Genomic DNA, 26,176 nt, shown 5'->3' on the forward strand with positions numbered 1-26,176 from the left:
CAGCCGGGATTCCATCCCGCGACCTGCGGGTCAGCAGTCGAGTACTAGACCACCGCGGCGGGGCACGTTGGAACCTTTGATCAGGCGCGTATAAAAAAAGCCGACGCGCATGACAACTCGTCAGTTTTATCGACGCACTGTTTGCCCCTACTGAAGACGAATTCTATCATCATCATCATCATCATCATCATCATCATCATCATCATCATCATCATCATCAGCAGCAGCAGCAGCAGCAGCAGCAGCAGCAGCAGCAGCAGCAGCAGCAGCAGCAGCAGCAGCAGCAGCAGCAGCAGCAGCAGCAGCAGCATTATCACTATCGGAGATTGACAGGTTTTGTGAGTTTTTGTACCGACTGCAATACATGTAAGGCCAGCGCCTTTTTTTTTATCTCCTTGCTGCCCATGACGATGAATTGTAACTCAAACCTTAATTTGTAAAAGGTTGACAATTTTGAACCACCCACTCGTTACGCATGTCACGCGGTGTGATTTCTGGAGCGATCCTACGCTTCTGCAGGCCAACATTAAATCGGTTAGTGACTCACTGCCCGATATTATGACTGAATAGGGTATTTTTCAAAGCTGTTTCATATATTGACGTGGCTCAGTGGTAGAGTACTTGAATGCCAAGCAGAATGCCTGGCTGCAATTATGGCTGTAACACTGATTTTTTTATTGAGGACACGCTTTTTTTTTGTAGCACAGGTTGAACTAATCAGGATTCGGTGCCTGTGAGCTACCATGCTCATAGGCGCGCACAGGGTTCCCATTCATGGGGGATGGGGCAAGGTTCGTTGCAGCGTTCTCTTCCTATTATGTCAATGTGTGAGGCTGACATCGCCCCCCCCCCCTCCGATTCACAGTGCCCCCCCTCACTATTGTGTCAACGTGTAGGGCTGACCTTGCGCCCCCCCCCCCACACCTTCGAGAAATAGGGGGGGGGGACACGCCTATGCCTACGCTGTTATTGCCGTTTGCACAGCTGAAAATGCACAAAACAAAGTGAGATCACTTGATCGCACTCGATAGTCATGCAAGCAAGACAGTAGTCGTGCGACTGCTTGGCAAAGCAGCGTAGCATACAATTCAGAACTTTTATCTCACACATGCAACAATCGAAAACTTGTTTCCTTACTACGTCATGATAACAGAATGCTGGCGTCACAAGGTGTGCTTAAAGATGAAAATACGCCAGGAGAGAATAACGCGCTCGTTATTTGCATTTTCTGATTATATTTAAGGTACCCTAATAGGGCGTATAGTTATTTCAAACGGCGTAGCAACGGGGCACAGGTGAGATTACCCAACTCAGGCTCTGTGCTGTGTTGTCCCATCCAGGGTTAGTTAACCACAACTCCCCATAGGCTATATGTATCGAAATCTGGACACACCATCGGCCCAGATGTTGGGAGTGTGCAGATTCTCGCGCCACCTACTCAACACTATGCCAATTAATAAAAGCATTACTTTTTTTTGCGTTGCCACTTTCAGATCTCGCGACGGTCAGCTAAATCCCGCAAAATCGGTCAATAGCGTGTCGTGGTTGAGGAACGCAGTTTTAAAACTCGTATGATTGAACAACTCTGGTCTCATCTGTGTCCCGCATCGGCGCCGTTTGCAATGACTACGCGTAGAGTTTCCTAATATACATTAGACGAAACTCTGGCGCTAGTGTCTATGGGAGCTGCAACGCACGGCGCTTCAGCGAGCATAGGAATGATGGGTAGTACACTCATTTGTCTAATCTTCGTACTTCTAGCCTGCTTTTGACTCCGTGTGTGTTCGTGTGACTTGAAGTTGTTTTCTAACGAAACAAAAATCAGCGAACGTTCAGCGATAGTGATTCACCACGTTTTTCTTTTAGACTTACCTTTCCAAATCGGGTCACGAACTTCAAAAGGGTGGAATCATTCTTTCAAAACAAAATAGAAACACAGCAATAAACGAAGCCACGAGTACGATTTGCCACCCGCAAGTACGAAGACCAGGCAAATGTGTGTACCCCCCAACATTCCCATGCTCGCTGAACGATCACAGCGACAGAGTCCCCTCTAGTTAACTTCAGGAAACTATTTGACTATAGGTGCCAACAAGCCCGCTTAACCACCATTTTGAAGAACTCGATAAGGCCTTAGCCTTGAAAGTGCGTATAGATGGTGCTTACCGAAGCATGAACAGCGTGTGGCTCACAGATGTGGAGACGGCCATGAAGTGCGTGAGCGAGATGAGGATGATGAACTGCACGAACATGGGGCAGGTTCCCTTGCAGAAGCCCACCATGGCGTTTCCCGAGAAGTAGTCACTGTCGTCGAACGTTTTCAGGCAGTCGCAGTTGGTCAGCTGAGAAACACCGTCACTAGATCATTATAGGAACATGATGTCTGCAGAGCTCTTTGCATATACAGTGTACGGCATTATCGGCTTGGTCATTTGAACGAAGATGATAATTACGATAATGAAAAAAATACACAAGCGATGGTGGTAAGACGTATGCTGGCTAGAATAGACGAGCTGTATCCTGCATGCATCTTTGCTCAGTGCTTTGATCGTGCTCATGCAAAGCTAAGTAAAATTAAAACACCCAGACGAGCTGTATTCTGCATGCGTCTTTGCTCAGTGCTTTGATTATGTTCATGCGCCGGAACGAACCCAAGTGAAATTAAGCTATCCAGCATTCCCTATTATTTTCATTTCGCGAGCATGGGCGGGGTGCTTTGCACTGAGTTGTAAATCGAACATTCTTGTGAAAAGAAGGGGGGAGGGGCTACAACTACACTTTATGCGCTTTGCTCAAGCGTTAGTGTCTGTAGGAGCATATAGGCGCACACAAAAAACAAGAGATTCACGATAGTCGGTGGGAGTGAGGGGAGGGGGGTCCCCACCCACCCACCTCACGGTTATATCTATGATGAACGGGCGCGTCAAAAGTTTTGATGACAGCACAGCTCTTGTTAGTTTTGTAGCAATACAATCGAAACCTTTTCGGGTGCTCAGAATACCAACCATCGCGTGTTGCCATGGTGGGAGCTGGGAGCTAGTGCTAGTGCTCCGAAAATCGCCCTTGAATGACCTTCGGCACGCTTCAAAAGGCGATGGCCTGTCATTCTCCGAGTGGTGACTGTAGACCTGCCTGTTTTTCGTTCGCACATTTTGGGCTCATGGTTCAGATTATGAGCTCGATTCTCTTCACGCACTCGAGTATTCGGACAGCACGCAACTTACAACCACGTCACGCAAAAAAAAGTGACCAGAACGTGTGACGTGATAATCGTCTTTGGCTCCTCTTATTACAAAACTGCGATTAAAAGCGAATAAATGTTATGCCACATCTTTCATACCCACAGAAGTCGGTAGAGCTTTAAAGCCAGGACTGTAAAAGTGCTTTACGTCATTTTTACAAATCTGGTGTTATTATAGATTCCTGTACTAAAGACCATCGCCGCTGTTTTCCTGGCAAAAGTTTCACTTATAGCTGAGCATTCAGAAAAACTAGGTTACAGGGTAAACACCCCTCACAATATCAGTGCATTCGAGAAGCGTCCACAAGACCACGACCGCTGACAAGACGTTGCGATTATGCCAGAGAGTCTTCTAGATTTCAGCAGTGAGGAAAGCGAAGCTCACGAGAACTAGTTATAGTTTTACCTCAAATTCAAATTAGTGGCATAAAAAGCTGGCACGCCATTGCGTACTACATACTTTCGCTGACATTTTGAGCGTGCCCTAAAGGGAATCAGTCAAAGTTTCGGTAGGAACGCACCTCGGTATTCTTGAATGCAATACAAAATTGTGTGGTGCATGCGAATGAAATGGAGCGGCCTCTCTGCGTATACGAGCATAGACTTTCTGCTGCCAATGCAATTTTTAAAGGGCCCCTAAACAACCTCCAATGTCTTTTTGTTTTTAACCATTCAAGTAAAACACACGCCAAGTTCAGAATGCCTTGATGGGTAACAGTTTTAAAACTGCACTTTGCGCCGCGGGCACGCATGAAAAAAAACGAAAACAAAACAATTCAGTCTTTCTTTTCTATCCTTTCAGTATCCCCAGCGTTTAGTGACGTCGCCAAGATATTATGATCATGTCAGCAGCAAAAAACAAAAAAAATGGAACTGCCTATTTGCATGTACGTGCACTACATATGTGTTTTCTCGTCGCGCGGCGAAGAGAAACTCTCGGCCCGGGAAGAAACATGAGCAAACGAAATGAGCGTATCGCCGGCAAAAAATGAAACAAGCGAGTGCTACATTTGTATCATCAAACACACGTAACTCCACTATTACGGTACAGCTTAGAAAAAAAAATTTGCAGCTTCGTGTTCGTTACTGAGACTCCTGAACAACCGCAACAACAGAACTAAATTTTGACTTCTGTGTGGTGTAGGGATCATCTAATTACCCCAGCGACGGTGACAATGTTCCATGACGAAGAGAATGTAGCTGATATGTTCTACCACCACTATGTTTGTTGAGCACATTTGTTGCTAAGGTTGCTGGTACGCAGCCTGGCGCACTGCTGGTCTGCTTGGTTGTTATGCGGTACGTTAAAGAACCCCAGGTGGTGAAAATTTCCGGAGCCCTCCACTACGGCGTTTCTCATAATTATATATAAGGGTATAGCGCACCATGACAAGGACACAAAATGAGAGACGCTCCTTTTGTGTCCTTGTCGTGGTGCGCAGTCACATCACGACAAGGACACAGACAAGTATCCCACTCATACCATTAAAAATGATGAACCCCAACCAACTAGCCCGGCAACGTGCCTTAGCATAATTATATGGTGATTTCGGGACGTCAAACCCCACATATCAATCAATCTTTGGTTGTTGTGCATAGAACCGATCAAAATCCCAATGCCTCATGGAGGAAAGAGACGGGGGTAAGTAAACACGAGTTGCCCCGATACCTTTCACGCAACCCTTCCGACGCAAACCCAGACGAGAGCCCTCGAGCCCTCTTATCTCTGGACATGCTGCGAAACTTATCACATCTATATATGGCGATTACACGACGAATCGGTGAGGACCTTCTTGACGTGACTGCACAGCGGAACTAAGACGGCACCTTATCCTATTGGCCATGAAAGATATCGGCGCGCACGTATGCAAAAAGCCCGAACAGCGCCTATCAGTTCTTGACGCGTGCCCCGAGCCTACGAAATAGCCTACTTACAAAGCATTTGTCTTCGTAACGCAGTGACTGACAGGGTTGTCGCTTCTGCTCAATAAGTGGCAAAATGCTGCTTGAGGTCACCAAAAGCATGGCACTGCATTATTTTGCTCCTGATAAGGCGAAATAAATGTATTTCCTAGTTTGGTTTTATTGTAGCATGCACACTAAGCTATCTTCTTTATCCATGGCTACTAGACAGAGAAAAAATTATATTATTATTACTTTCATATAAACTAACCCCGTTTATTCCATCACGACTTCCTTGGAGGCTCGCTGAGCTGGATTCTTTGAATCCTGTTAAAGACCCGCAGAGCTCTGAAGAGACTTCAGTCGTACAAGCAGAAATATTGCTTCATTTCCATTTGCCCTAAACCTTATATGCTTCATCGCCAATTTCTGGAGGCTTGCTGCATGCATGAAGAGATTCTTAAGCTCTGAAATGGCCATCATCGTGGACAAGCAGACGCTCTTTTTGTCCATTCATCTTCACCATTATGCTTGGCTCCCAGAACAATTGCGGTGATTTCTGCGGCGCGAGATACAATAACATGATGTACGAGAGACCGAAAGTAGAAAGCAAGAGAGAAAGAGAGAGAAGGAGAGAAAGGAACACAGAAAAAGAAACCGAAAAGTTTTTTGCCAGAAAAATTCTTGGGGATTCGAACCCGGGTTTCCACTATACGAAGGCAAGCATCGTAACCAATCGGCTGTCCAAGCACTTTTTTTTCTTTATTTCCAGACATGGATCCACTTTCCCACCACAGCGCTTCCGTCATGCAGCTGAGATTACAAAACTTTCATTTTCACAAGAGCATCCATCGGTGCGAAGACTTCTTTGCCGTATTCAAATTTTCCAAATCCTTCCTTTAGTTTGCTCACAGACTGAGTAAAGTATTGGTCTAACATTTGTATCGCAGTCGTTCACATAGCCATGCGGTTTCTCCAAATTCTATGAAGGCCGAACATAAGAAGAAAAAAAAGACATGTCGCAAGGCATCGCTAACAGTGAATAGCATAGCCTTATATCGTATAGCAAAGCAAGAGGGTGGGGTGCGTGAATTCCTTACTACTTTATTCCTATTCAAAACTACTATGTGAGAGAAGCGGAGTAGCCAGAGCCATACCAAGGCACCAACCACTCCTTAAACACATCTACTAAAAAGGGGAAGTGAGGCTATGGAGAGGGAAAGGACAAAGGAAGAGCACGGCATTCAAATACAGAAATGAAGAGATATCATGAAAAAGAAAATACTGAGACAGATGAAGTCAGAGAATGAGCAAGAAAGAGAGAGAAGAAAGGGATTGAAAAATAGAAAGAGAAAGAAAGAGAGAGAGAGAGTGAGGGTGAGAAGGAGCGAAAGTAGAAAGAGAGACAGAAGGAGTAAAAAAAGAGAGAATAATGAACGACAAGAAAATGGTGAGCTAGGGAAACGGATAGAAAGAAAGTAGAAGCAAGCGAAAATGAAAGGAGAGAACGAAAGAAAAGGAAGAACTAGAAAAAAAGAAGGTCAAGAAAGAAAAAAAATAGAGAGGAATAAATAAGTAGAAATAAAAGAGAAAAACCGAAAGTAGGAAGGAAAAAGAAAGAAAGACAGCAATAAAGAGAAGCTATAGATAAACAAAGGAGGCTGCCTTAATTTTTTAAAATGATATGTCATCTGGAAGGTGTTGGTGCTTTTATGCAGCGCCGATAACTCTTTTTCGCAGATAATAGCTAAAAAGAAATGTGACATAAAAGCGCCTGGAGAAACTTCATGTTGTTAAGTCAAATGATAAAAAAAAATAATCGCAAGAGCGCAAGAGCCCATCTCGCAGCGACAAACCAGACAACACAGAATGCAGTCCAGTCACGTAATCCTGTATTTTAAATAAAATGAAGTTACACGAACACCGGCTACGTTGAAGTGATTAAAGTTACCTTAGTCAGGTTGGCTCCGAACTCTCCGGCTGGCATTTGGCAGCCGGCAAAGCAGGGCGAGAAGTACATTGTGCCACCGACAGGTTCGCACACAGGCTGGTACTTCTGCAGAGTGCAGTCACACTGGTCGTTGCACCTGTTGTGTAGGTCGAGCCTGGAAGGAAAAGTGAATTTCTAGTCCAGAGTCCAGCGAATTTCATTCATTAACATGTCCTTGTTATCCGACAAGGACCTGACAGATACTTCTGAGATTTCACAATTATTCAGACGAATGTCACATGTGTCTTTCAACATCGCCTCGTTTTAAATTCAAGAATTTGATTGGAACTTGCATCTTTCAAATGTTAAGTAGGTGCCTGCATACCCTGACACGCCACGTACTAGTCTGTGGCATCAGAAATCGCTATCGGAAATAAATTTATATTTTCTTACCAGTGAGCATAGGAACTAGGCCTGATGGCTGCAAGCAGAAAGTCTGCTACTATACTTATCTCCGCACGTTTCACAAGCATTAGCCAACCGAAAGACAAGTCGCTTGTTTACATTCACTGCAAACTTGCCGAGTTAGAAATAAATATTTTAACCAATACAATTGAAAAGCGGAGATATACCCGCAGGTTACGGGATCAAACCCCGGCTGCAGCGGCTGCATTTTCGATGGAGGCGAAAATGCTGGAGGCCTGTGTGCTCAGATTTGCGTGAACATTAGAGAACCCCAGGAGGTCGCAATTTCCGGAGCCCTCCACTACGGCGTCTCTCATAATCCCGTGGTAGTTTTGGGACGTTCAACCCCACATGTCAATTATTCAAATAAAAAGCGGAGATATAAAACAGGAGGGGGAGAGAGGGAGAAGCTACAGCGATGAAAAGGGCGCAGGATCAATGAGAAATTCGTTCTGTTTTACGGTTCGCACTTGCACAACACCGTAAGCGATTTCAGACGTTTTTTAATAGGAAGTTTTAGAATACCGTTTGCAAGCACTGCGGGCGTTGCGGTCGAAGTGGGTGCCATAAGAGTTTTAGAATCGCGTTTGCCCTGCTGCGAACTGCAACGCACGATCGCAGCGACACCGTATAGCCTCGAAACCAACGCTTGCGGGCCCCATGCGGGCCGCTATCGCCGAACGCGATTTCGGATTTTCTGCGTGCGGTCCGCGAACGCGAACGCCGACTCGCGTTACGACGCATGCGCAGTGGCAGCGACCACACCGTAAGGGCTTGCGGTGCGCTATTCTAAAGCTCTCTAATATGTACTGCCGACGGGAGTAATATGTACAGCCAGCGGGAAAAGTTTGCGGGATCTGCAGCGCGTGGTCCAGCGACGAAAAACTGCATCGCGGCGACACCTACTGTGACACGGCCTCAGTGATGAGCGATGACGTCTTAAGCCAACGCACCATTGCCTGATCTTACATTTGTAGGCTGCGGCCTATATCCTCAACGCCCGCCGTGCGACGGTAGGAGACGCATCGAGGCAGTTTTTCCTCACTCGGCCACGCACTGCAGATCCCGCAAGCTTTTGCAACCGACAGAACGTAATGCTTTTCTAAGCTTTCTTGTTAATGGCCATAGATCACATTTACTGCGTTTTTTAGCCCAATGTGTTGCGGTGTTCACTGTCTTGTTTATCTCCTATAAGCAACCTTGTGTGTGAGGTTGCAAGGTTCACCTCAACCTCGGCTTTTATTGCCTGCTGATTCTCGCAACCCTGCTGCAAAACAAATTCAATTCAATTCTATTAAATTTCAGGTACAAACTTCACTTGGCACAAATTTTAAATATTTTTGGATTGTTGCTTCAAATAAAAACACGGGTGTTGAGAATCCTAAAGAGAATGTCATGGTGCTTAAGATTGCGTTTAATATACACTTAATATCACTATCTTAAAACAACGAATACGGTTTCGGCTTTGCAGCGACGTGTAAACAGAGGTATGACGTCACGGCAAGACGGCAACCCGCTACATACTAGCAACAGCGACCTGTTTGCTGTCAGTCGCACGTGGTTCAAGTAAAAAACGACGAGTGAATTGCCGTTCAGAGACTAAGAGCAATTTATGCGATTTATTCTGCATGCAGGAAGCAAAATTCGCAAACCCGGTGAACTGAAGTGACTTGTAATAATGTTAATTTGCAGTAGGGCTGGCTTGAAGATGCTAAGCGACCAACTTTGAAATCAAAGCACAATATTTTGTACGTCTTGTGTGGCTCCGGTGTGCGGAGTCTGTTGATAGCGCACTCCATGGTGACGACAGATGCCTCTTTTGGAGGTGCCTCGAAATCGCGTCGGTATACGCTATTAAGTAACAAGGAGCCTTCCACTCACTTTCCATTGACGAGTGAAACTCCGGGCATGGTGCCGTAGTCGCACTTGATGAGCATCGCCACAGCGAAGCCGCAGGAGACAACGAAGGTGACGACCACGTTGTACCAGGCCAGAACACGGGGCGAGGGCCTCAGGCGGTGGATCACCAGACCGGAGACCAGGAAACTCGCGATGTTAAACACGGAGGATATGAGCCCTTGAATAGATCGAGGGGCATGCTACAGAGGGCACCATCGTTGACAACTCAACGGATTAGCACTGCAGTGAATTCGAAGAGTTTGCAGGAACAACAAAAACAACGAAAACGAATGACACTGCCCCGAACTGGCTTAGCGAGGTGCCGACATAGTGCGAACCGACGTCTTTTAAATGATGAGCGAGAATCGAGAGAGAGAAAAGAGAGAGAGATGGTATGAATAAGCGAGAAACCTATCGCATCCTATAGAGATGAGTAAAAGTTACGGAAAATTTAGCACTATATCCTGAAAACACAAGGATAGACGTTTCGCTGCTTTAAATGTCATGCTGCCTACGTATGGTCTCGCGCGGTAGTTTAAGCGAAGAAGAGGAGGCACGGCGCCTGCACCTCCTGTTCCTTCTTTACTTCAACGTAAAGTGTGCGCTGTTTTTATCTAACATTCAACAACCAACTAGCTTGAGATGTGTTATACAGTCGCTAAGCTTGTGAAGGGCTAAAAAGTAGCGCACTATTACGATTGAAGACAAATGCAAGAAACAAAAATGGGCATAGTAATCTGAGTGAGTGTCAAAGAACCGCAGGTGGCCAAAATAACTCGGCGTGTCATGCCATGGCTTGCCTCATACTAATATCGTGGCTTCGGCACGTGTTGACACTGCCCCTCCCCCCAACCTTGTCTCTTTCTTGGCACTGAAACGGTCCCCTGCTATTTCTAGTCAATTTGTTTTTGTTTTTTGAATGAATGCTACATTGTAGAGCTTGTCAACTCACGCAACACAAAGCAAGATAAATGGAGAATACTCTTGCACTTCTATGATGTTATTAGCTGTTACGCTGCGGCCAGTTTGGCAACGCGACGCGATGAAATAAAGCAACGAAAAGAGAGAGCGAACGGTGATGGATTTATCGCGTGCGCTCCACGGAACGTCACTCGCTCGTGCAAGTCAAGGTCACTTGTTTTTCAAGAACTCGGCAGCGGTCATTTGTCGAGGCAGGCGGTAGCGTATACTCTGGATGGCCGGCTTTTCAATAGATCCTTTTGGCAAGGACGCCGGTGGTGCTGACAAGACCGGCACTGTTTGTGCAGACGAGCTCAGATGCGCAATCGTGGGCAGCTGCTTACATCAAACACCGACGCGCTGAATGAATGGTCAAGTGGCAGTGTATTTTTGGCACTTGGCCCTGCTAATGCACATTACAGATGACGCGACAAGCATGCAGCAAACAAAGCAAAGTCGCTCGACATACAGATGTGACAAGTTGGTCAGCTTGCGAAAGAAAACTGGAATTGCGAGACTTTCCGAACTGATATTGTCATTGCAAATGAGTTCTGGGGAATCCAGTAAGGTGGCGGATGGTCTAGTAAAAAAATACAGAAAATTTCATATGGTTTTTAAGTTCTCCGACAGAAAAGTTTTCAGTTGAAGACAAGCATAACGAAATCTTTTTAAAAATCATTATAGATTTTCTTGCCGCTGTACACTGCATACAGGTAGGTGGCTGTCAATTACCCAATCATAACCCTTTCTCCATGTTGCAGGATTCCTCAGAACACATTTTCTATATTGTGTGCCCATGCGCTTCTTGTTAATTTGTCGTGGCGCTGCCAATTGCAAGCATCCATGGTTAGCTTAATTGGTTGGGCGACAACCCCGGTTCCCAGTTTAAAGCCCGGATCATGACGAATATTTCTTCAGGCAAAAGCTTTACTTTCTAAGAAATCTGCATGGGTTTCTTTGTGACCTCGTGCTATACGAACGAGTGGTCTTTGGTCGTCTCTTTCAGGAATTCTCTATGTGTGCATGGTACAAACATTGGGAATCGAGTTGTAACACGATATGTATTATTCACTAAGTAGCCAAACAAAAAATTTCACTACTGATTCTATTTCAGCGACTAAACAGCAATTCCTTCTTGTTATTTTTACCAGCTTAAAATATATTTTGCCTTCACTGTACGTACACAGCAATGATATAAAAATTTCAGCCCTATTGCTTAATTTAGAAAAAAAATATCAGGTGTCCAGCCGTTTTCTCCTCCTCTCCACACAAGCTACACAATGTTTATCCCTTCGTACTTGGCTCGATACGTCCGAGTCCGCAATGCAACCATTCTGGCTTCAAACGACGTACACATACTACAAGAGCTATCGTAGATCTGTCTTTTGGCTATTTGCTGCTTAGATTTTTTACGCTTCCAGCGCTGGCTTCCTAAGCATCGCATTTGTCAACAGAACACTCTCCCTTCATTTAATCTTTATATTTTAACCGACGGTGTTTCCTCGCTTGGTCTCTTGTTGTTGTCTAAGAATTCACTCGTCCATTCTCGCTTCCCAAACTCACCAGCAAATGCACTCGCCCTGGCGGCCGAGTTTCGAAACTGCACCTCCATGTACTTGGCCGAGAACATGGTGTAGCCCTGTAGTCCGCTCACCATCAGCATCGAAACGAACAGCTGGAGAACGTAGACACGTTTGCGCAGCAGTCGGGTCAGTGACTTGCTGATCTCTGCGAGCGGACAAGGTACAGAAAGACAAAAGATATGTGAAGACCTGGCCGAACAGACAACGCAATGAAATAATAAATTCAGGCAGCAAGAATAAATATTGCTCATGACGTAAAAAAAAAAAACAGCCGGGCCAGCGCGGTAGGCGCGGCACAGTCACAGCGAAAGCTAGAAGAGCGGCCTTTCAGAGCCTTTTGAGAACACTCATTGGGTAACTACACTGCAAGTACACTTGCTTGGTGCCCACTAAGCATTAATAATAAACTTTTGGGTAGTAGGCTGGCATTCGCTATGCTATTTTTCGTCACTCTTTTGAGAGGCGTGGTATCCGCTAGGCACATGCAAAAACTTTTGTGCCAGTTGTCCACGCAGTGGCCGACGACGATGAGGAATTATGGCTGAAGTGGGTATGCATGACAGTAAACAGGGAAACAAGAACAAGCTTTCGTGGTGGTTCGGAGCATTTGAAGGTCCACTCGTTGCGCTCTTCGCATTGTGCGGCGACTGGTTGTTCTTTCGCTGTTGTAAAACGCTTTATAAGTCGTATTAACGCGTGCTCTGCCGCGGTGGTCTAGTGGCTAAGGACGTTAAACCCCACACACACATCATCATCATCATCATCATCATCATCATCATCATCATCGTCATCAACAAGAACAACAACAACAACAACAACAACAATATCAGCATCGTCATCCGCGCAGCTGACCGATTGGACTTCAGTTCATTTCACAATCTACATATGCTGAACCCGATAAGATTATCAGATATTCTACAAAGCTATCTTATCAAGACGCATCATCTCCCCGAGCAGCTGCTTACTGCATCTGCAATGAGTTGGCGACGCAAGCGTATGCTACATCACATAATTTCAGCAGCTGTGATTACTTTTTGCATGCTCAAACCGCTTAGCATTTGCCCACCGCCCTTAAAAGTTAAGCGGATAAATGAGCCATGTGCAACAATGAGCCATGAGAAACAAAAAGTGCAATATTCGCGCAAAGTTTCAGCCAGAATAGAGCAAAGTATAAGTTTGAAATTTTTAACTTTCAATTTTAGGCGATATTCGAAGGTCGCCATGCTTATGCATACAAAACGATATAGCGAATACTTTTGAAAAATTGTCAGGACCTGTTGATCCAAATTCTAGACGTAAAACTTCGCACGGAAGACCGCTCAATTTGTGTGCCCGGTATGATACTCTGCTCCATGACGCGATTCAAGCTACCATTGCAGCTGAGTGGCTAAGAAAGAGAGTTAAGCAAGCCGATGCTGACACATTTGATGAGACACATTTGCAAGCGCAAAAAAAACGCGAACAAGAGAAGCGAACGCCTTGTCCTAGTTTTTTTTTTTTTTTCGCAAGATACTACAACTGGTTTTTGAAGCCATCGTTGCAGTTTTACTACAGTGTGCAGTTAGTTATCTCCGTTCGCGCGAATGTGCTACACGTAAAGTCAGCGTCAAGAGTTTAGAGACGAGGTACACAAGAAAAGCTTTTTTCGAATTCGCACTATTCAAGTTCTCACTGTCTATAAAACATGCTAACATGTACCGCGCATTTTAAACTCAAAGCAGTCACAAATGGCTGGTCGGTTCAAAGCTTTCCCAGTCTTAGCGTTGTCTAAGCCTCTGACGCCGACTGTACGTAATAACTGTATAGTCGTGTGGAAAGACTTACCTGAGAGGTGGCTCGAATCGGCGCGTTTCTTGAAAACCAGCGGTGGGTCTGGCAACCGGGCCGGCATCACCTTTGGAAACAGCAGCACCGGTACGCTGGCCAACAGCAGCAGGCATCCCCAGAACACGTAACCCAACCACCAGCAGCCTATCCATCTTGGGTCTGTCGTCGGGATGTCGGGATTCACTGCGTGCACGCGTCACGTGGTATGTATGGGCGCCATCTCGGGCTGCTATGTCGATGTTTTCTCGTTTTCGTATATTGCGGTGCGAGTCATGAAACATCGTATGCACCGACTAAACCGTTTTCATGTGCAGGGGTCTACGGTAACACTGTCCGTTTAGGTGTTAAACCTGCAAAACATGAAGGTTTACAGTTCAAAATGGTGACACTGAAACCCCTCTGTGAAATAGTCTATAGATGCAGAACAGCTGAAACCTGGACCAGTTGGTTCGTGATACTTGAAGAAAGCCCGCAAAAGCACGAGTGAGAGGCAGACGCAGACAGCACTGGAACTAGCAACTGCGACTATTATTGAAGAGAATCATTCATCCAAGAAACATGATTTTCTCGCTTTCGTATATTGCGGTGCGAGTTAATAAGGCCATGAAACATCGTATGCACCGATTAAACCGTTTTCATGTGCAGGGGTCTACGGTAACACTGTCCGCTTGGGTGTTAAACATGCAAAACATGAAGGTTTACAGTTCAAAATGGCGACACTGAAACCCCTCCGTGAAATAGTCTATAGATGCAGAACAGCTGAAACCTGGGCCAGTTGGTTCGTGATACTTGAAGAAAGCCCGCAAAAGCACGAGTGAGAGGCTGACGCAGACAGCACTGGAACTAGCAACTGCGACTATTATTGAAGAGAATCATTCATCCAAGAAACATGATTTTCTCGCTTTCGTATATTGCGGTGCGAGTTAATAAGGCCATGAAACATCGTATGCACCGATTAAACCGTTTTCATGTGCAGGGGTCTACGGTAACACTGTCCGCTTGGGTGTTAAACATGCAAAACATGAAGGTTTACAGTTCAAAATGGCGACACTGAAACCCCTCCGTGAAATAGTCTATAGATGCAGAACAGCTGAAACCTGGACCAGTTGGTTCGTGATACTTGAAGAAAGCCCGCAAAAGCACGAGTGAGAGGCAGACGCAGACAGCACTGGAACTAGCAACTGCGACTATTATTGAAGAGAATCATTCATCCAAGAAACATGATTTTCTCGCTTTCGTATATTGCGGTGCGAGTTAATAAGGCCATGAAACATCGTATGCACCGATTAAACCGTTTTCATGTGCAGGGGTCTACGGTAACACTGTCCGCTTGGATGTTAAACATGCAAAACATGAAGGTTTACAGTTCAAAATGGCGACACTGAAACCCCTCCGTGAAATAGTCTATAGATGCAGAACAGCTGAAACCTGGGCCAGTTGGTTCGTGATACTTGAAGAAAGCCCGCAAAAGCACGAGTGAGAGGCAGACGCAGACAGCACTGGAACTAGCAACTGCGACTATTATTGAAGAGAATCATTCATCCAAGAAACATAATTTTCTCGCTTTCGTATATTGCGGTGCGAGTTAATAAGGCCATGAAACATCGTATGCACCGATTAAACCGTTTTCATGTGCAGGGGTCTACGGTAACACTGTCCGCTTGGATGTTAAACATGCAAAACATGAAGGTTTACAGTTCAAAATGGCGACACTGAAACCCCTCCGTGAAATAGTCTATAGATGCAGAACAGCTGAAACCTGGGCCAGTTGGTTCGTGATACTTGAAGAAAGCCCGCAAAAGCACGAGTGAGAGGCAGACGCAGACAGCACTGGAACTAGCAACTGCGACTATTATTGAAGAGAATCATTCATCCAAGAAACATGATTTTCTCGCTTTCGTATATTGCGGTGCGAGTTAATAAGGCCATGAAACATCGTATGCACCGATTAAACCGTTTTCATGTGCAGGGGTCTACGGTAACACTGTCCGCTTGGGTGTTAAACATGCAAAACATGAAGGTTTACAGTTCAAAATGGCGACACTGAAACCCCTCCGTGAAATAGTCTATAGATGCAGAACAGCTGAAGCCTGGGCCAGTTGGTTCGTGATACTTGAAGAAAGCCCGCAAAAGCACGAGTGAGAGGCAGACGCAGACAGCACTGGAACTAGCAACTGCGACTATTATTGAAGAGAATCATTCATCCAAGAAACATGATTTTCTCGCTTTCGTATATTGCGGTGCGAGTTAATAAGGCCATGAAACATCGTATGCACCGATTAAACCGTTTTCATGTGCAGGGGTCTACGGTAACACTGTCCGCTTGGGTGTTAAACATGCAAAACATGAAGGTTTACAGTTCAAAATGGCGACACTGAAACCCCTCCGTGAAATAGTCTATAGATGCAGAACAGCTGAAACCTGGACCAGTTGGTTCGTGATACTTGAAGAAAGCCCGCAAAAGCACGAGTGAGAGGCAGACGCAGACAGCACTGGAACTAGCAACTGCGACTATTATTGAAGAGAATCATTCATCCAAGAAACATGATTTTCTCGCTTTCGTATATTGCGGTGCGAGTTAATAAGGCCAAGAAACATCGTATGCACCGATTAAACCGTTTTCATGTGCAGGGGTCTACGGTAACACTGTCCGCTTGGGTGTTAAACATGCAAAACATGAAGGTTTACAGTTCAAAATGGCGACACTGAAACCCCTCCGTGAAATAGTCTATAGATGCAGAACAGCTGAAACCTGGGCCAGTTGGTTCGTGATACTTGAAGAAAGCCCGCAAAAGCACGAGTGAGAGGCAGACGCAGACAGCACTGGAACTAGCAACTGCGACTATTATTGAAGAGAATCATTCATCCAAGAAACATGATTTTCTCGCTTTCGTATATTGCGGTGCGAGTTAATAAGGCCATGAAACATCGTATGCACCGATTAAACCGTTTTCATGTGCAGGGGTCTACGGTAACACTGTCCGCTTGGGTGTTAAACATGCAAAACATGAAGGTTTACAGTTCAAAATGGCGACACTGAAACCCCTCCGTGAAATAGTCTATAGATGCAGAACAGCTGAAACCTGGGCCAGTTGGTTCGTGATACTTGAAGAAAGCCCGCAAAAGCACGAGTGAGAGGCAGACGCAGACAGCACTGGAACTAGCAACTGCGACTATTATTGAAGAGAATCATTCATCCAAGAAACATGATTTTCTCGCTTTCGTATATTGCGGTGCGAGTTAATAAGGCCATGAAACATCGTATGCACCGATTAAACCGTTTTCACGTGCAGGGGTCTACGGTAACACTGTCCGCTTGGGTGTTAAACATGCAAAACATGAAGGTTTACAGTTCAAAATGGCGACACTGAAACCCCTCCGTGAAATAGTCTATAGATGCAGAACAGCTGAAACCTGGGCCAGTTGGTTCGTGATACTTGAAGAAAGCCCGCAAAAGCACGAGTGAGAGGCAGACGCAGACAGCACTGGAACTAGCAACTGCGACTATTATTGAAGAGAATCATTCATCCAAGAAACATGATTTTCTCGCTTTCGTATATTGCGGTGAGAGTTAATAAGGCCATGAAACATCGTATGCACCGATTAAACCGTTTTCATGTGCAGGGGTCTACGGTAACACTGTCCGCTTGGGTGTTAAACATGCAAAACATGAAGGTTTACAGTTCAAAATGGCGACACTGAAACCCCTCCGTGAAATAGTCTATAGATGCAGAACAGCTGAAACCTGGACCAGTTGGTTCGTGATACTTGAAGAAAGCCCGCAAAAGCACGAGTGAGAGGCAGACGCAGACAGCACTGGAACTAGCAACTGCGACTATTATTGAAGAGAATCATTCATCCAAGAAACATGATTTTCTCGCTTTCGTATATTGCGGTGCGAGTTAATAAGGCCATGAAACATCGTATGCACCGATTAAACCGTTTTCATGTGCAGGGGTCTACGGTAACACTGTCCGCTTGGGTGTTAAACATGCAAAACATGAAGGTTTACAGTTCAAAATGGCGACACTGAAACCCCTCCGTGAAATAGTCTATAGATGCAGAACAGCTGAAACCTGGGCCAGTTGGTTCGTGATACTTGAAGAAAGCCCGCAAAAGCACGAGTGAGAGGCAGACGCAGACAGCACTGGAACTAGCAACTGCGACTATTATTGAAGAGAATCATTCATCCAAGAAACATGATTTTCTCGCTTTCGTATATTGCGGTGCGAGTTAATAAGGCCATGAAACATCGTATGCACCGATTAAACCGTTTTCATGTGCAGGGGTCTACGGTAACACTGTCCGCTTGGGTGTTAAACATGCAAAACATGAAGGTTTACAGTTCAAAATGGCGACACTGAAACCCCTCCGTGAAATAGTCTATAGATGCAGAACAGCTGAAACCTGGACCAGTTGGTTCGTGATACTTGAAGAAAGCCCGCAAAAGCACGAGTGAGAGGCAGACGAAGACAGCACTGGAACTTGCAACTGCGACTATTATTGAAGAGAATCATTCATCCAAGAAACATGATTTTCTCGCTTTCGTATATTGCGGTGCGAGTTAATAAGGCCATGAAACATCGTATGCACCGATTAAACCGTTTTCATGTGCAGGGGTCTACGGTAACACTGTCCGCTTGGGTGTTAAACATGCAAAACATGAAGGTTTACAGTTCAAAATGGCGACACTGAAACCCCTCCGTGAAATAGTCTATAGATGCAGAACAGCTGAAACCTGGGCCAGTTGGTTCGTGATACTTGAAGAAAGCCCGCAAAAGCACGAGTGAGAGGCAGACGCAGACAGCACTGGAACTAGCAACTGCGACTATTATTGAAGAGAATCATTCATCCAAGAAACATGATTTTCTCGCTTTCGTATATTGCGGTGCGAGTTAACAAGGCCATGAAACATCGTATGCACCCATTAAACCGTTTTCATGTGCAGGGGTCTACGGTAACACTGTCCGCTTGGGTGTTAAACATGCAAAACATGAAGGTTTACAGTTCAAAATGGCGACACTGAAACCCCTCCGTGAAATAGTCTATAGATGCAGAACAGCTGAAACCTGGACCAGTTGGTTCGTGATACTTGAAGAAAGCCCGCAAAAGCACGAGTGAGAGGCAGACGCAGACAGCACTGGAACTAGCAACTGCGACTATTATTGAAGAGAATCATTCATCCAAGAAACATGATTTTCTCGCTTTCGTATATTGCGGTGCGAGTTAATAAGGCCATGAAACATCGTATGCACCGATTAAACCGTTTTCATGTGCAGGGGTCTACGGTAACACTGTCCGCTTGGGTGTTAAACATGCAAAACATGAAGGTTTACAGTTCAAAATGGCGACACTGAAACCCCTCCGTGAAATAGTCTATAGATGCAGAACAGCTGAAACCTGGGCCAGTTGGTTCGTGATACTTGAAGAAAGCCCGCAAAAGCACGAGTGAGAGGCAGACGCAGACAGCACTGGAACTAGCAACTGCGACTATTATTGAAGAGAATCATTCATCCAAGAAACATGATTTTCTCGCTTTAGTATATTGCGGTGCGAGTTAATAAGGCCATGAAACATCGTATGCACCGATTAAACCGTTTTCATGTGCAGGGGTCTACGGTAACACTGTCCGCTTGGGTGTTAAACATGCAAAACATGAAGGTTTACAGTTCAAAATGGCGACACTGAAACACCTCCGTGAAATAGTCTATAGATGCAGAACAGCTGAAACCTGGGCCAGTTGGTTCGTGATACTTGAAGAAAGCCCGCAAAAGCACGAGTGAGAGGCAGACGCAGACAGCACTGGAACTAGCAACTGCGACTATTATTGAAGAGAATCATTCATCCAAGAAACATGATTTTCTCGCTTTCGTATATTGCGGTGCGAGTTAATAAGGCCATGAAACATCGTATGCACCGATTAAACCGTTTTCATGTGCAGGGGTCTACGGTAACACTGTCCGCTTGGGTGTTAAACATGCAAAACATGAAGGTTTACAGTTCAAAATGGTGACACTGAAACCCCTCTGTGAAATAGTCTATAGATGCAGAACAGCTGAAACCTGGGCCAGTTGGTTCGTGATACTTGAAGAAAGCCCGCAAAAGCACGAGTGAGAGGCAGACGCAGACAGCACTGGAACTAGCAACTGCGACTATTATTGAAGAGAATCATTCATCCAAGAAACAAGATTTTCTCGCTTTCGTATATTGCGGTGCGAGTCATGAAACATCGTATGCACCGACTAAACCGTTTTCATGTGCAGGGGTCTACGGTAACACTGTCCGTTTAGATGTTAAACATGCAAAACATGAAGGTTTACAGTTCAAAATGGCGACACTGAAACCCCTCCGTGAAATAGTCTATAGATGCAGAACAGCTGAAACCTGGGCCAGTTGGTTCGTGATACTTGAAGAAAGCCCGCAAAAGCACGAGTGAGAGGCAGACGCAGACAGCACTGGAACTAGCAACTGCGACTATTATTGAAGAGAATCATTCATTTAAGAAACATGATTTTCTCGCTTTCGTATATTGCGGTGCGAGTTAATAAGGCCATGAAACATCGTATGCACCGATTAAACCGTTTTCATGTGCAGGGGTCTACGGTAACACTGTCCGCTTGGGTGTTAAACATGCAAAACATGAAGGTTTACAGTTCAAAATGGCGACACTGAAACCCCTCCGTGAAATAGTCTATAGATGCAGAACAGCTGAAACCTGGGCCAGTTGGTTCGTGATACTTGAAGAAAGCCCGCAAAAGCACGAGTGAGAGGCAGACGCAGACAGCACTGGAACTAGCAACTGCGACTATTATTGAAGAGAATCATTCATCCAAGAAACATGATTTTCTCGCTTTCGTATATTGCGGTGCGAGTTAATAAGGCCATGAAACATCGTATGCACCGATTAAACCGTTTTCATGTGCAGGGGTCTACGGTAACACTGTCCGCTTGGGTGTTAAACATGCAAAACATGAAGGTTTACAGTTCAAAATGGCGACACTGAAACCCCTCCGTGAAATAGTCTATAGATGCAGAACAGCTGAAACCTGGGCCAGTTGGTTCGTGATACTTGAAGAAAGCCCGCAAAAGCACGAGTGAGAGGCAGACGCAGACAGCACTGGAACTAGCAACTGCGACTATTATTGAAGAGAATCATTCATCCAAGAAACATGATTTTCTCGCTTTCGTATATTGCGGTGCGAGTTAATAAGGCCATGAAACATCGTATGCACCGATTAAACCGTTTTCATGTGCAGGGGTCTACGGTAACACTGTCCGCTTGGGTGTTAAACATGCAAAACATGAAGGTTTACAGTTCAAAATGGCGACACTGAAACCCCTCCGTGAAATAGTCTATAGATGCAGAACAGCTGAAACCTGGGCCAGTTGGTTCGTGATACTTGAAGAAAGCCCGCAAAAGCACGAGTGAGAGGCAGACGCAGACAGCACTGGAACTAGCAACTGCGACTATTATTGAAGAGAATCATTCATCCAAGAAACATGATTTTCTCGCTTTCGTATATTGCGGTGCGAGTTAATAAGGCCATGAAACATCGTATGCACCGATTAAACCGTTTTCATGTGCAGGGGTCTACGGTAACACTGTACGCTTGGGTGTTAAACATGCAAAACATGAAGGTTTACAGTTCAAAATGGTGACACTGAAACCCCTCTGTGAAATAGTCTATAGATGCAGAACAGCTGAAACCTGGACCAGTTGGTTCGTGATACTTGAAGAAAGCCTGCAAAAGCACGAGTGAGAGGCAGACGCAGACAGCACTGGAACTAGCAACTGCGACTATTATTGAAGAGAATCATTCATCCAAGAAACATGATTTTCTCGCTTTCGTATATTGCGGTGCGAGTTAATAAGGCCATGAAACATCGTATGCACCGATTAAACCGTTTTCATGTGCAGGGGTCTACGGTAACACTGTCCGCTTGGGTGTTAAATATGCAAAACATGAAGGTTTACAGTTCAAAATGGCGACACTTAAACCCCTCCGTGAAATAGTCTATAGATGCAGAACAGCTGAAACCTGGGCCAGTTGGTTCGTGATACTTGAAGAAAGCCCGCAAAAGCACGAGTGAGAGGCAGACGCAGACAGCACTGGAACTAGCAACTGCGACTATTATTGAAGAGAATCATTCATCCAAGAAACATGATTTTCTCGCTTTCGTATATTGCGGTGCGAGTTAATAAGGCCATGAAACATCGTATGCACCGATTAAACCGTTTTCATGTGCAGGGGTCTACGGTAACACTGTCCGCTTGGGTGTTAAACATGCAAAACATGAAGGTTTACAGTTCAAAATGGCGACACTGAAACCCCTCCGTGAAATAGTCTATAGATGCAGAACAGCTGAAACCTGGGCCAGTTGGTTCGTGATACTTGAAGAAAGCCCGCAAAAGCACGAGTGAGAGGCAGACGCAGACAGCACTGGAACTAGCAACTGCGACTATTATTGAAGAGAATCATTCATCCAAGAAACATGATTTTCTCGCTTTCGTATATTGCGGTGCGAGTCATGAAACATCGTATGCACCGACTAAACCGTTTTCATGTGCAGGGGTCTACGGTAACACTGTCCGTTTAGGTGTTAAACCTGCAAAACATGAAGGTTTACAGTTCAAAATGGTGACACTGAAACCCCTCTGTGAAATAGTCTATAGATGCAGAACAGCTGAAACCTGGACCAGTTGGTTCGTGATACTTGAAGAAAGCCCGCAAAAGCACGAGTGAGAGGCAGACGCAGACAGCACTGGAACTAGCAACTGCGACTATTATTGAAGAGAATCATTCATCCAAGAAACATGATTTTCTCGCTTTCGTATATTGCGGTGCGAGTTAATAAGGCCATGAAACATCGTATGCACCGATTAAACCGTTTTCATGTGCAGGGGTCTACGGTAACACTGTCCGCTTGGGTGTTAAACATGCAAAACATGAAGGTTTACAGTTCAAAATGGCGACACTGAAACCCCTCCGTGAAATAGTCTATAGATGCAGAACAGCTGAAACCTGGGCCAGTTGGTTCGTGATACTTGAAGAAAGCCCGCAAAAGCACGAGTGAGAGGCAGACGCAGATAGCACTGGAACTAGCAACTGCGACTATTATTGAAGAGAATCATTCATCCAAGAAACATGATTTTCTCGCTTTCGTATATTGCGGTGCGAGTTAATAAGGCCATGAAACATTGTATGCACCGATTAAACCGTTTTCATGTGCAGGGGTCTACGGTAACACTGTCCGCTTGGGTGTTACACATGCAAAACATGAAGGTTTACAGTTCAAAATGGTGACACTGAAACCCCTCCGTGAAATAGTCTATAGATGCAGAACAGCTGAAACCTGGACCAGTTGGTTCGTGATACTTGAAGAAAGCCCGCAAAAGCACGAGTGAGAGGCAGACGCAGACAGCACTGGAACTAGCAACTGCGACTATTATTGAAGAGAATCATTCATCCAAGAAACATGATTTTCTCGCTTTCGTATATTGCGGTGCGAGTTAATAAGGCCATGAAACATTGTATGCACCGATTAAACCGTTTTCATGTGCAGGGGTCTACGGTAACACTGTCCGCTTGGGTGTTACACATGCAAAACATGAAGGTTTACAGTTCAAAATGGTGACACTGAAACCCCTCTGTGAAATAGTCTATAGATGCAGAACAGCTGAAACCTGGACCAGTTGGTTCGTGATACTTGAAGAAAGCCCGCAAAAGCGCGAGTGAGAGGCAGACGCAGACAGCACTGGAACTAGCAACTGCGACTATTATTGAAGAGAATCATTCATCCAAGAAACATGATTTTCTCGCTTTCGTATATTGCGGTGCGAGTTAATAAGGCCATGAAACATCGTATGCACCGATTAAACCGTTTTCATGTGAAGGGGTCTACGGTAACACTGTCCGCTTGGGTGTTAAACATGCAAAACATGAAGGTTTACAGTTCAAAATGGCGACACTGAAACCCCTCCGTGAAATAGTCTATAGATGCAGATTAGCTGAAACCTAGGCCAGTTGGTTCGTGATACTTGAAGAAAGCCCGCAAAAGCACTAGTGAGAGGCAGACGCAGACAGCACTGGAACTATTATTGAAGAGAATCATTCATCCAAGAAACCTCACTACGCATGTGCAGCACGTCAGTATCACCTACAACATAACCCGGTGAAAAATAAAACTGCACAATCCCATTTTTTGTCATCCTTGAAACACACTAAACTCCTTGTTAATGAGGCAAACTGACGGCGTGCTTACACATTTGTTTCCGCTTTCGCTAATGTAGTAAGTCCCGACAATTTCCAAGAGCAGCTGGGAAATCGGGTAGGTTCGCCATAACTCGTCGAAAATCTTCGGCCAGTCGTCATGAACTATAATGCGCGGACGGCGACATTTCCGTGCGTCAGCGCGATATGATGGAGACAATGAGTTGTAAAAAGGACGAGGGTAAGCCCATCCTTGCATGAAGCATGTTCATCGTTTGGTATAGGCTAGCTATTCTTTTTTTTTATGACGCCACCCCATATTATCGCAGTTAAGGCAAAGACGTAGTATTAGTAGGCGAATGATTCTGCTTGCATTTTGTGTTACAAAGATGAACGTCGCAGAAAGTAATCGAGAAAACAACATTTAACGATACGCCACTGCCATCCCAACCTCTGAGATAAGTCGAAGGACATGATTCTTCTGAAGTGCGCTAATATAGGTTCATGTAAATAAGAAGGAGTACAAGGCGATGGACCAAGCTGAGCCAAGTATATAGAAGGTATGTCTGAAAATTATAGGCCTTAAATTAAAGTAATTTGCAACAGTCTCGACAAAAAACAACGCTTTGCGATAGGTCGAGATACGCTTGAAGTTGAAAAGAAATATGTCTACTTAGGAAAGGTAGTAACTGTGGAGCCGAACCATGAGAGTGAAATAACTAGAAGAATAGGCATAGGGTGGGTCACATTCAGCAAGCATTCTCAAATCATCATAGGAATGGTGATCTACCACTAATATTCAAAAGAAAGGTTTATAACAGCTGCATCTTTCCGGTACTTATCTATACGGAGCAGAAACTTGTAGGCTGAAAAAGAGGGTTCAGCTTAAATTTGGGACGACGCAGCGAGCGATGGAAAGGAGAATCATCGGTGTAACCTTAAGAGACAGGTAGAGAAGAGTGGGTCAGTAAACACACCGGGGTTAAAGATATCATAGTTTAAATCAAGACGAAGAAATGGACATCGACCGGGAACGTAGCGCGTAGGCAGGATAACCGCTGGTCATTAAGGATAACTGACTGAATTCAAGCGGGTTAAGGGGAGACAGAAAATTAGGTGAGCAGATGAGATTAGGATGTTTGCGGGTATAAAGGGGCAGCCGCAAGCGCAGGACCACGTTGATTGGCGGATCATGGGAGAGGTATTTGCCCTTCAGTGGGCGTAGTCAGGCTGATGACGATGATGGCTGAGCGCACTTTGTGTACTTGCGTTTACCCTGGCTCTATTCGTAACTTGACCCGCTGTATGGCGCTGATGGTCACGGGAAAGCATTCACAGAAAAGTCCCCGCTCGCGCATGCTCTATGATTTTCACACCTATGCACGTCCGTTTTGAAACCATTCGACGTAGCTCCTACGAGTGTCCGTGATACGACGTTCTATCAACGTCAAATGGAACCCGAACAGCGACAGACTTTCATAATGATATAGTGCGTGCCGTTCAGTAATTACCGTGGATAGACGCCCGTATTCGCACTGCTGCCAAACCGGATATGCGCGCCTGTCAAAGGTGACGATTGGGCGGTGCACGCTATACGCCATCGCCTATACGCTTGCCACCGTCTGAATTTCATTCGATGCCGATAGTACAGAAACAATCGTTTTTTTTTTTCATCGTGCCATAAAAGATGTTTAATGCAAACGAGTTCTGCGGAGACCCGCAAGGTGCCGGAAGGATTTGGAAAAGGTGCTGACGGTGTGCCCTTTCTTAACCCTAGCAGGTCAGCTCATTTGCATTACTTGTCTCCATGTGCTTCGAGTAGTCAATGATTTCGCCCTCACGCTGCCGATTTATAGCTTTCTTGTTAGCTGAGTTGGTAGAGCGACAGCTGAAAAGGCGTTGGTCCCGGGTTCCATCCCCGAACTAAAAATGCATTTTTCGGCAACTAAGAGTCTTTTCTTACCGAGAAGTCCATACGGATTATTTTCCGGCTTCTTCCACAAAAGGGTTGTATGTTTTCTCTTTCTTAAGGTATTTTAAGTGAGACGATGACATCTCGGAATCGCTGTCATTTTTGCGAGATAGGCACCGGGTGCGTCGGTGTTCGTTCTTGCTTAAAGCGCTGGCTATAAAAAGTGAATTGGAAATTTTTGTTTAT

At 45.2% G+C, this 26,176-nt stretch overlaps 1 protein-coding gene across 1 annotated transcript in view; it reads right to left on the bottom strand.

Moving 5' to 3' along the window:
- LOC119174924 (solute carrier organic anion transporter family member 74D-like) overlaps positions 1-26,176 on the bottom strand; it is a 52,036-nt gene that overhangs the window by 5,886 nt on the left and 19,974 nt on the right. The window contains exons 3-7 of the mRNA XM_075894932.1: positions 13,805-13,990; positions 11,961-12,125; positions 9,420-9,615; positions 7,095-7,248; positions 2,167-2,342 (exon numbers count right to left, since the gene is read on the bottom strand). Coding sequence (XP_075751047.1) covers positions 2,167-2,342; positions 7,095-7,248; positions 9,420-9,615; positions 11,961-12,125; positions 13,805-13,990 — 877 coding nt within the window. The remainder of the gene's footprint in view (positions 1-2,166; positions 2,343-7,094; positions 7,249-9,419; positions 9,616-11,960; positions 12,126-13,804; positions 13,991-26,176) is intronic.

Source organism: Rhipicephalus microplus, chromosome 5, assembly GCF_043290135.1.
Source record: "Rhipicephalus microplus isolate Deutch F79 chromosome 5, USDA_Rmic, whole genome shotgun sequence".
Classification (NCBI taxonomy): domain Eukaryota; kingdom Metazoa; phylum Arthropoda; class Arachnida; order Ixodida; family Ixodidae; genus Rhipicephalus; species Rhipicephalus microplus.